The 12,491-nt window shown below is 44.7% G+C and overlaps 1 protein-coding gene across 7 annotated transcripts in view; it reads left to right on the forward strand.

Moving 5' to 3' along the window:
- Positions 1-12,491, forward strand: part of RHPN1 (rhophilin Rho GTPase binding protein 1) — a 59,301-nt gene that overhangs the window by 11,764 nt on the left and 35,046 nt on the right. For 5 of the 7 annotated variants that reach the window (XM_005291095.4, XM_065586337.1, XM_042860932.2 and 2 more), the window contains exons 2-3: positions 875-993; positions 10,502-10,630. In XM_005291095.4, the coding sequence (XP_005291152.2) occupies positions 875-993; positions 10,502-10,630 (248 nt within the window). The remainder of the gene's footprint in view (positions 1-874; positions 994-10,501; positions 10,631-12,491) is intronic. The other 2 variants (XM_065586334.1, XM_042860931.2) reach the window with 1 other exon arrangement.

The raw sequence follows: 12,491 nt of genomic DNA on the forward strand, positions 1-12,491 counted from the left end.
GGTAGCAGATAGCAAACCCACCCTTGTGAAAGTAAGGCCTTGTCTAGACTAAAAACTTCACTTCTTCGGATGCATCCAAAGAAGTGAAGTTTTTACTCACGAAAGCTTATGCCCAAATATATCTGTTAGTCTTTAAGGTGCCACCAGACTCCTTGTTGTTTTCGTAGATACAGACTAACACGGCTACCCCCTGATTCTTGTCTAGACTGCCACTTACTGTGCTGAAACTTTTTCGCTCAGGGGTGTGAAAAAACACCCGCCCTGAGCCATGCAAATTTCAGCGCTGTAAAGTGGCAGTCTCGGCTCTCCGAGCTCTGGTCAAGTGTAGGTAGTCTCTTGGTCTATCCAAGGCCGTGATCCAGTGTCTTGATGTTTTTGGTCTTTTGGCCTCGAGATGAAAACCTTGTCTTTGCTTCTGGGACCTTGAAGTGAAAAAATTCTCTAAGTGCTCCGGTGCTGGGAGCCATGCTCCCAGTGCTGGTAGCTATTCCCCTCGCGGAGGTGGTTTTATTACAGCACTCCCAGCGCTGGAGCCGCAGCGCTTTGATGTCGGCTGTGTAGATATATTGTGAACTAAAACTACACTTCACACCATGTGTGTTGTTTATTAAGCCATGTCATTGTCCTTGGCACTTTGACACAAAGTGAAGATGATCAAACCTGGAGGAAAGAATAGCAGAGGCTTTTGTTTTAAACTATTATCTGTTGACTCGCTGCTTGTGGGCAGAGCAGAAGCAATGGGTCTCCAGGGCGGATTTGAAGAAGAAACAGATGAGGTTGGTGGCATAGCAGGGTGGGATAGCAAGGCTGTTCTGAGTTTGAAGATGTCATGTTTGAACAGGATATGTTGTGACCATCTTTTTTTTTCTCTTAGCAGGGCTGCGATCCCTTTGCACAGACCCAGCGCAGCAAACTGCAGCACCGCCGCGCACGAATTAACCAACAGATCAACAAGGAGATGAGAATGCGAGCTGGGGCAGAAAACCTCTTCAAGTGAGCACTGAACACCTATGTGCTACCATTCTGAATTGCCTCTTAGTTTAGACTGATTATGCTCCTCTTTAGCAAGAGAGAGTGACGTGCACTAGAAATGTATCCGTTTGTTCGCTTACAAAGACTAGTGACTCGATGTTACCAGGCTACCTGTATTGGAGAGGGGAAGAGTATATTCTGGATATTCTGCCATTGTTTCCTATACTGGTCAATTGGGGGATAGATAAGGTGACTAAATAAGACTCTCCCTGTTAATTATGAGTCTGTTCGTGTGGCTAGGGCTTTCTCCCTACCTCCTTTTGCAGCATGACTAGAAACCAGAAAGGAAGAACATAACCCTGTGCTGTGCTGCTGACCTGGTAATGCTTTATTGGTGGCTTCAACTTCTGGACACTTCTCATCCTCCACTTCTGCATGGTGGGGAAATGCACAACATGGGGAAGTGATTTCTAAGCATACTAATAAGTTGTGCTTTAATTGGTCTGTGTAGACCCTGCTGCTGCTCACTGGGGAACTCGTAGTATGCACCAGCAGGGTCTACACATACACTAACGTGTTACGCATTAATTGGTATATCAAAATCACACCCCCATAGTGCACAGTACCCCGCCATATAGAGAAGCTCTAGGTTGCTCCTGGATGTTATGCCTCATCTAATTAAAAAGACTTGCTGTGTCCTTTTCTGCATGACCCTGCTTCATAAAACCAAGGAGAAATGTTCCATGTCAGCAGGAATGTGCCAGGGTGTGCTGTTTCTATCAAAATCCTGAATCGGAGTGATGATACCTGCCATTCATAGGGCATCCAAGAATGTGGGCAGCAAGTAGTTCCCCTCCTCCTAACATCGGCATTTCAAATCCAGCATAGGTCAAAAAGAGTGGGGGAGCTAGAAGGAATGCAAGGCAAAACACAGGCAACTTAATTACTTTGTCGGGGAGTATGAGGCACACCTGGGCCAAGTTAGGAAGCAAAACACCCTGATGTTGCTCTTTTTCAGGCCGCTGAAGTGTTTGGCTCAGCAGTTTGCACACCTTTCCCACTGGTAACTCTTTGGTGAGCCTGTTTTTGAGATTAAACAGATCCCTTCTGAGCAGAGGTTGGCCATGAAATCTCAGATTTTGAAGTTTTGAGTGAATGGAAAACCAAAACTTGACTCATAAAATCATCTGAAATTAAGTCATTTAGTAAAGTATTGCTATTTTTCCACAGCTTTAAGGATGTGACCTTGTTCTCCAATGGTTAGCACTGAAGACTTCTGGCCTTGTCTACCACTGCAAACCCAAAATGTAGTCAAGGAAAGCTGTGATTTGTACTAGTTGGTGGTGCAGGGTTTACAGCTATGTGGGTGGCTGGAAATGAGCTGTTGGAGTTAGGACAAGTTCCCATTGTAGACACAACCATACTCCTTAAAATGATCTGTTTGTAGCTTCTTAGAAAAGAGGAATGACACTCCAGTGAATGGTGTGTTTGAAATAAAATGCAGTTTTGTTGCATGGTGTAGTAGGTTTTGTTTGACAGATAAATAAACTGACTGAGGGCAGGTCTACACTAACCCCCCAATTCAAACTAAGGTACGCAACTTCAGCTACGTGAATAACGTAGCTGAAGTTCCAAGTACCTTAGTTCGAACTTACCTCGGTCCAGAAGCGGCAGGCAGGCTCCCCCGTCGACTTCGCGTACTCCTCTCGCCGAGCTGGAGTACCGCAGTCGACGGTGAGCACTTCCGGGTTCGACTTATCTCGTCCACACAAGACGCGATAAGTCGAACCCAGAAGTTCGATTTGCTTGCCGCCAAACTACCGAGTAAGTGTAGACCTACCCTGAGACAGTTAAACAATGAAAGTCCTTTCCCCGTCTTGTTCAAATACCACTGGCTCAGCAAAGTAATTGAAGCGATTAAGGGGTTGGCAATAAACCATATTTTTAATATCTCTGTACAAAGAATTAACTAAGCAAACATTTGATAACTCCTCAGATTGACCAAGACTCATAGTTATATAAGGTATGTACTTAATGAGATCAAAATGCACCCTTGTGCAGAGTCTAGTATGAAAACTAGAAACTGTTCTGTTTTAAGCAGTGCATTGGCCTTGTGCTGACTTTCTGCAGAAAGGTAAATTTCACCCTTAATGAATGGTTGACCATTCCCTGGGAGGTTGCACCAGAGGGAGAAACAGTAACAGGAAACTTGGAAATGGCGGAGATGCTTAATGACTTCTTTGTTTCGGTCTTCACCGAGAAGTCTGAAGGAATGCCTAACATAGTGAATGCTAATGGGAAGGGGGTAGGTTTAGCAGATAAAATAAAAAAAGAACAAGTTAAAAATCACTTAGAAAAGTTAGATGCCTGCAAGTCACCAGGGCCTGATGAAATGCATCCTAGAATACTCAAGGAGCTAATAGAGGAGGTATCTGAGCCTCTAGCTATTATCTTTGGAAATTATGGGAGACGGGAGAGATTCCAGAAGACTGGAAAAGGGCAAATATAGTGGCCATCTATAAAAAGGGAAATAAAAAGAACCCAGGAAACTACAGACCAGTTAGTTTAACTTCTGTGCCAGGGAAGATAATGGAGCAAGTAATTAAGGAAATCATCTGCAAACACTTGGAAGGTGGTAAGGTGATAGGGAACAGCCAGCATGGATTTGTGAAGAACAAATCATGTCAAACCAATCTGATAGCTTTCTTTGATAGGATAACGAGCCTTGTGGATAAGGGTGAGGCTGTGGATGTGGTATACCTAGACTTTAGTAAGGCATTTGATACGGTCTCGCATGATATTCTTATCGATAAACTAGGCAAATACAATTTAGATGGGGCTACTATAAGGTGGGTGCATAACTGGCTGGATAACCGTACTGAGAGAGTTGTTATTAATGGTTCCCAATCCTGCTGGAAAGGCGTAACGAGTGGGGTACCGCAGGGGTCTGTTTTGGGACCGGCGCTGTTCAATATCTTCATCAACGACTTAGATATTGGCATCGAAAGTACGCTTATTAAGTTTGCGGATGATACCAAACTGGGAGGGATTGCAACTGCTTTGGAGGACAGGGTCATAATTCAAAATGATCTGGACAAATTGGAGAAATGGGCTGCGGTAAACAGGATGAAGTTTAACAAAGACAAATGCAAAGTGCTCCACTTAGGAAGGAAAAATCAGTTTCACACATACAGAATGGGAAGAGACTGTCTAGGAAGGAGTACGGCAGAAAGGGATCTAGGGGTTATAGTGGACCACAAGCTAAATATGAGTCAACAGTGTGATGCTGTTGCAAAAAAAGCAAACATGATTCTGGGATGTATTAACAGGTGTGTTGTGAGCAAGACACGAGAAGTCATTCTTCCGCTCTACTCTGCTCTGGTTAAGCCTCAGCTGGAGTACTGTGTCCAGTTCTGGGCACAGCATTTTAAAAAAGATATGGAGAAATTGGAAAGGGTCCAGAGAAGAGCAACAAGAATGATTAAAGGTCTTGAGAACATGACCTATGAAGGAAGGCTGAAAGAATTGGGTTTGTTTAGTTTGGAAAAGAGAAGACTGAGAGGGGACATGATAGCAGTTTTCAGGTATTTAAAAGGGTGTCATAAGGAGGAGGGAGAAAACTTGTTCACCTTAGCCTCTAAGGATAGAACCAGAAGCAATGGGTTTAAACTGCAGCAAGGGAGGTCTAGGTTGGACATTAGGAAAAAGTTCCTAACTGTCAGGGTGGTTAAACACTGGAATAAATTGCCTAGGGAGGTTGTGGAATCTCCATCTCTTGAGATATTTAAGAGTAGGTTAGATAAATGTCTATCAGGGATGGTCTAGATGGTATTTGGTCCTGCCATGCGGGCAGGGGACTGGACTCGATGACCTCTCGAGGTCCCTTCCAGTCCTAGAATCTATGAATCTATATATGGAAGGTGCCGTGTGTGATGGGTTGGATCACAGAAACCCCCTTGTGAGCTGCTACCCGATGTGCAAAGACTACCCCTGCTCCTGTTTTCCCTGCCAGCTCAGGACTCCAGCACCCTGTCTTGTTGAGCCAGACACTCCCGTCTGCTGCAACACAGACCCAGGGTCTGAATCACTTGTCCCAAAGCTGCAAGTTTACCTGAAAACAGCTTACAGAAGTGTGTTTGTCTCTAGCACTCAGATGCCCAAGTCCCAATGGGGTCTAAACCCAGATAAATCCGTTTTACCCTGCATAAAGCTTATGCTTATGCAGGGCAAACTCCTAAATTGTTCGCCCTCTATAACACTGATAGAGAGATATGCACAGTTGTTTGCTCCCCCAGGTATTAATACATACTCTGAGTAAATTACTAAATAAAAAGTGTTTTATGAAATACAGAAAATAGGATTTAAGTGGTTCCAAGCAGTAACAGACAGAACAAAGTAAGTCACCAAGCAAAATAAAATAAAATGCGCAATTCTATGTCTAATCAAACTAAATACAGATAATCTCACCCTCAGAGATGCTTCAGTAAGTTTTTCTCAGACTGGACACCTTCTAGGCCTGGGCACAATTCTTTCCGCTGGTACAGCTCTTGTTCCAGCTCAGGTGATAGCTAGGGGATTCTTCATGATGGCTCCTCTCTGTTCTCTTCCATCCCTTTATATATCTTTTGCATAAGGTGGGAACCCTTTGTCCCTCTGGGTTTCCACCCCCCCTCACTGGAAAAGCACCAGGTTAAAGATGGATTACAGTTCAGGTGACATGATCACATGTCACTGCAAGACTTCATTGCCCACTTGCCAGCACACACGTATACAGGAAGACTTACAGGTAAACACAGCCATCTGCAGACAATTGTCCTGGTTAATGGGAGTCAAGATTCCAAACCACCATTAATGGCCCACACTTTACATAATTACAATAGGCCCTCAGTTATATTTTATATTTCTAGTTTTAGTTACAAGAGTGGTACATTTATACAAATCGGATGATCACACTCAGTAGATTATAAACTTTGTAATGATATCTCACAAGAGACCTTTTGCATGAAGCACATCCCAGTTACATTATATTCACTTATTATCATGTTTTTATAAAACCATATAGACTGCACAACGTCACACCGTGTCCTAGCTAAGATGGATCGATTCAATACCAGACCTTTCTGAAGTGCTGCTGCCTAGCTAATTTCATTTGCAAACCGAATATAGTCTGACCCGTAACCTATACACTTGGCACTTTAAAAAGCTGATTTTTCCAAAAGCTGAAAAAAATTATGAGCAAAATTCGCTGGGAGTAAACATTTTAGATGTAAAAATGCAAATGAAAACTCAGAGCGAAGTGTTTCATATATCCAAATCCTCTTCCCCTCCCTCCCCAATTCTGCATTCATGAAACAAGGCCTCTTTCATTACAAATCCATCCTGCTTAAAAGGAGGTGAAAGCAGCAATTTAGAAAAATGGGAGAAAAATAAATGGGTAAGCTGATAGTGTACAAACCAGCAATTAGAAATTGCACATAATTGATAAAAGAAGCTAAATGTCAATAAAAAAAATCGATGGCCAGTTAGACAATAACAAACAATTCTTTAAATATATTGGGAACAAATGAAATCGTAGCAATGGCATAGACAAGTATGGGAAAATTCTCAATCTTGATGCAAGAGGCAGAAGTGTTCAATAACTACTTCTGTTCCCTACTTGGAAAGAAGTAGGACGATATATGGCGATAATTCTATCAGTAACGAAGGAGGATGTTAAACCGAATTGGCCGGGAGCTCTCTGAACCACTTATGTTATTTTTAACAAAACTTGGAACACGGGGGAAATTCCAGAGGACTGGAAAGGTAAACGGATGACCCAGGAAAATATAGACCAGGTTATCCTAGGCAGGCAAAGTTATGGGAAGGCTGATATCACTGATCTGGGATGCAATCAGTAAAGAAATAATAGATGGTAGAATACTTAGAACCCCTGTGCTTTATGCAGTGGTTTTATCTGTTACTGGATCGTGGCGTTTGTGAACACAACTTGCCAGAGGCTTAGCCCTGAGCCAGGCTGAGGTATGGCCTTGTCCTTTTTTTGGCTGGACTCAGCTGAATAGAGGCCCAACTTGATTTAGCGTGAGAGACTAGAACATGTTTCAGCAGACAGTTTAAGTGTTGTCAGCTTTCCCCTGCCACCAGGTTCTCTCTTCCTGTTTTTTTTTTTTCTGAGCTGATAAAGGTGCAATTGGCTTGAAAAGCTGTCTCATCAAAGCAGGCGACTCATTGCAGCTGAAATCCATTCTTCATGTTTACATCTGCTGATGTTAAATAAATGGGAGAGAAAGCAGGGCATTCAGCAGGATGCTGCTATGGAGTGACCAAAGAACAGGCTTTGAGCTGCAATATATTGCTATTTGCACTGGAAAGGCTGCACTTTTCATATCTAAGAATTACACCTAAAAGAGCTAAAAATGATGTGGAAGTGTGGAATCTCAGTTGAAAGTGTGTATGTGTAATAAGATTTGAGCCTGTATCGGGGATACTGGCTTGTCTGGTATCACTGGAACTCTGTGGCGGAGGCAGGGACAGAATCCAGAGCTGTATTCAGTGCCTTGATCGTGAGACCATGCTTTCTCTTCCTGAAATCCCCTGGCTCGTTCACCACCCACCTTCTAACTACTGCAGCAAATGAGACCAGAGGTCCTACAGACCAGTCTCCTTCACGGCACAGTGCTGATTAATCCCCAAAGCAGGCCCATCCTGTTCACTGAGTAAGGCAGGGGTCCTGTCGAAAAAATAGTGTATGATCATGTAATTAAAGACTAGCATACTTAGGTGCGGAAGGATTAGGGTTTTATTGGTAAATGTCAATTTCACCATATATACACACACACATTGTCAAAAAGTCCATCAATGATAGAAATTTAGAGAGGCGCAAAGTAAGACAAAATGCTGTTTGAACTTTTTGACTTAAGGATATTCACTTTATATATTTCAACATGTTTGTTTTAACAGTTATAAAGTTTTAACTTCTAAATCTCAACATCAGTTGTCATTGTCTGTTCCCCCCCCATAATTTTTCACAACTATGAAAATTTAAATTGATAAATAGAAAAAATGCTTGAAAATAAACAGATCTGTCAAAATTATAAAAAATAAAATACAGATTGAGTTCTGCCAAGGTTAATCATGGCGCATGCACACAAGGGGCTGAAATAAGGTTGCACAGGCAAGCTTAATTCTGATGTTTTCTAACTTATGAGGGCTTGACTTTGCAACCTAATTTTTGTATGATCATGCATATAGGGACAAGACGGCAATGTTTTCTAATGGGAAGGTCACTGGATTAGAATCTGGCTCTCCCACTGAATTGCTGTGACCTTGGGCTACTCAATTTACCTTCCTGAGCCTCTGTTTCCCTTCCCATCCTCTCTCGTCTATTTGGACTGTAAGCCCTTTAGGGAAGGGAGTGTGTATTTTCATACAGCTCCCAGCTCAGTGGGGCCCCAATCTTGCTAGGGGACTCTGGGCATTAGTGTATTATTATCATTAATGATTCATAAAAGTATGCCTTCATACTTATCTGTAAGGGCGCAGCATGTTCCCTGCCTCCATCCCTCTCCAGTTTGCATTCTGTCATATGTTCAAACCTGATGTTGAGGCAGAAAAAAGAGCATGATTTTAGAATGTCAGGAAACTTTTTAAAAAGGTGAGCTTGCCCCATCCCACATACTGGGTGGCCCTAGACCTATGGTTTTCAACCAGTGGTATGCGTACCCCTGGGAGTATGCAGAGGTCTTTCAGGGGGTACGTCAGCACATCTAGATATTTGCCTAGTTTTATAACGGGCTCTAGAGCCCTGCAGTGGGACTGGGATCCTGCGGGTCCTGCAGGAGCTGCTGCCATAATAGCAGGAGCAAGATAACAATTCAACGAACAGTGCAGGACGGAGCGGGAGTGAGTACTGCAGGGCGGGGCTGGAGCGGGATTTAAAACAATAGTCCTACTGCACTGCAAACACGAATGCCCTATCTAGCAGCTGCTGCTCTCCAGCCACCCAGCTCTGAAAGCAGTGCCTCCACCAGCACTAGCGCAGAAGTAAGGGTGGCAATACCATATCATGCCACCCTTACTTCTGTGCTGCTGGTGGTGGTGGCATTGCTTTCCGAGCTGGGCGCCCGGACAGCAGCTGCTGCTCTCTGGCTGCCAAATGACAAGGCTCACAAGTGAAAAACAGCCTCAAGTATCACACTCCAATGGAAGTACAATATTTATATCCTCATTGTTTTTATTTAACAATTATATAGTAAAAATGAGAAAGTAAGCAATAGTTCAGTAACCCCGTGCTGTGACACTTCTGTATTTTATGTCTGATTTTGTAAGCAAGTAGTTTAAGTGAGGTGGCACTTGGGATATGCAAGACAAGTCAGACTCCTGAAAGGGGTACAGTATCTGGAAAGGTTGAGAACCACTGCCCTAGACCACACTGTGGAATTCTGAGACTCCCACAGAGTTAAATACCAATCCTTGCCCATGTTTGTCTTTTTAAACTAAATACTCCAGTTTGCGATTGTGTGCAGCCTCACTTGAAGGCAGTCTGAAAGCTGCTTTGCTGCTGCCACCTAGCAGAACAGGCCACGGAGGCTGCTGGGCACTGTCCTAGCTGCTAGGCTGGGGACACTGCTAGAAATAAATATCTCCTAAGAGAAGCTGAAGGGAGTCAGGATACCATGTCCCACTGCAGACCCAGCTGCGTCACACAGGCTGCGTCTACGCTACCCGCCGCATCGGGTAGTAATCGATCTATCGGGGATTGATTTATTGCATCTCGTTTGACGCGATAAATCGATCCCCAAATCGACACCCGTACTCCACCTCGGCAGGAGGAGTAAGCGGAGTTGACAGGGGAGCCGCGGCGGTCGACTTGCCGCTGTGAGCATGGCCAGGTAAGTCGAACTAAGATACTTCGACTTCAGCTATGTGAATAGCGTAGTTGAAGTTGCGTATCTTAGATCGATTTTCCCCCCACCATGTAGACCAGCCCACAGAGCCTTTTCCTCCTCCTCCCTCCCACACCCCCGCCAAGTTGCTCTTTCGTCTTTCAACCTCTCAGTCTCTGCCTGCTAACTCCTATTTTTCCATCATGATAGGTGGAAAGTCTTCAGACTCTGGAAAGCTTGTGTTCCAAAATGCATTTTGTGAAGCTCAGTGGAAGTACCAAAGGTTATGTAGTGGTTAGAGCAGGAGTCCAAGAGCAAGCATGGTTCCTGGGTTCTCTCCCAGCTCTGTCACTGACCCAGTGTGAGAGATCTGGGCATCTGGCTCATTTCAAAGGTCTTGGTCTCGGTTTCTGACTCCAAAATAGGAATAACATTTCTCTACCTTGTTGGAGTATTCGGAAGCTTTACTCATTAGTTTGGAAGGCACCTTGAGAGACTCTGAAATGGCCTATATGCATAAAGTGGTGCATGTTGTTCTAGTGGCAGCTGAAGGCTTGTGGTTTGAATGTGGTAGATCAGTGGCTTTTATCTTGTGGACCACTTCCTAAGACCATTCCTCCTGTGCTCTGTCTCCTTTTTATTTTCAGGGCCACAAGCAATCACAAAGTAAAAGAAACAGTAGCCTTGGAGCTTAGCTATGTTAATTCCAATCTGCAGTTACTGAAGGAAGAACTAGAAGAACTGAACAGCTGTGTGGACGTCTACCAGAATGACAGGTAAGGTGTATGGGGAGGCAGGTCACCAAGCTGACCAAGAAAGTTGCTAGAGTTGCAGGGCCCAGGAAAATGAAGAAAGTGGTCAACACCTAAGTTCCCTCTAAGGGGCCTGGAGAAGAGAGCGGTAGAAGGTGAGCGGGGAGAAAGTTGGGGTGTGCAGGGCTGCGGCAGGGCGAGGCGCCTCTCCTCTGAGGCCGCTGCGGCGGGGAGAGGGCTAGGGGGAGTCTCTCTCCCTGCTGCAGCCCTGGGGAAGCCTGCACTGCGAACACCTCATCCCTGACTCCACCCCAGAGCATGCACCCCCAGCCAGAGGCCTCACCCCCTGCACCCCAAGCCCAACCCTCTGCTTTAGCTCTGAACTCCTCGGCCCCACCCCCGCCACACATCACCTCCATATTGGTTCACATAACAAAAAGCATTCCGCACAATCATCTAAAAAATTAGAGGGAACACTGGTCAAAGCCCTTGGAAATCAGGTGTGCTAGGCACCCAGGTGCCAAGACGCCATGGTGATGGGCATAATAGAAATACCCTGTACCTAGCTAGCAATATGCTCAGTCTGCAGTAAGCCTCAATACGTTTGCACAGTAGAAGCTGGGGCCCATTCCTCAGGAAAGTTGTGGAGAGACCTTCTTACCCCACCCATGCCTCCTTCACAGTAGACATTGGGGTGTTTGGCTTTGGGTGAAGTGGATGTGGTCTGTGTGTATATGTTGTATATGCAGCTGCCCATATAAGCAACGGTCCCTACACACTCTCCCACACAAATTATATCCCTGCTCCTAGCTGGAATACAGCAGGCAAGGAAGCTGAGAGCAGGGCTGGATTTGAGGAGATACACTGGCCTTATTAATACAGTTCCTGCTGTTTGCACATTTGGGGTGTCAGTGTTGTCTTGCTTCCGTGTAACCAGTGGGTACCACTGGACTGAAAGTTGGGAGATCTGGGATTTGGATCAGCCCTTCCAATGACTTGCTCTGAAGCCTTGAGTGTGTCCTTGATTCTCTCTCAGCCTGGGTTTCTCGATCTGTAAAATGGGGATGATAACCCTGAGGCTTTATCAGCTAATGTTTGTAAAGTGCTTTGAGATAGATGGTGCTTTACAGGTACAGAAGGCTGATACAGGAGGAGTAATGCAGGTCTTAAATGTATCAAAATAATCTCTCCTCAAACCAGAGGGTATGTAAGCAAAATCCCCCAACACACGATTTGCTCTGCAGGTAAAGCTTGAGTATGTAATGAAAGTAATTAAAAACATTCCTACCTAGGTCCTTAGCCTCCTTTTCTTGGTGCTTTGCTTCTTGTGAAGTGGATTATTCACATGCTTTTATTTCCCCATTCGATTTTTTTTTTTTAAGAGGCCAGACCTTTCATTAATTGCAGCACATGGTTGCTTTGAAGTGCTTACCAGCAACCTCATCTGCTTGACTCACAGTAGAGGTAGTCCTAGCACCCTAGCCAGCAGCAAGCTAACATGCTGGGACGTCTCAGCGGAGCAGTTTATCTGGATGAGAAGGGAAGAAATGCCTGAGGTATAAATATCAGGGATGGTGCAGCAGTCTCGGAGCTTGAAATGCACCCCTGCCCTCCCCCTCCCCCCCGCAAACATATGCGCACACCTTGGTTCACTATAAAGCAGTTCAGAGGGTGCTGCCCATGTAGCTGTCTTGATGTCCCTTGTTCCTTCCTAATACTTGTGTTTCGAATCGGGTGAAGTTAGCAGAGGGGAGGTTTTGTGCTCCAAGAGGGTTGCCTGAAAGCAATGGTAAAGTATGAACTGCTCTCAGTTTGCAGCTCATTATAGAGATAGTGAAAGTAAAACAGAACCTCTCCCCCAGGGACTGACTGGGTGGCCTGCCCA

The sequence above is a fragment of the Chrysemys picta genome, chromosome 2, assembly GCF_011386835.1.
Source record: "Chrysemys picta bellii isolate R12L10 chromosome 2, ASM1138683v2, whole genome shotgun sequence".
NCBI classification, from domain to species: domain Eukaryota; kingdom Metazoa; phylum Chordata; order Testudines; family Emydidae; genus Chrysemys; species Chrysemys picta.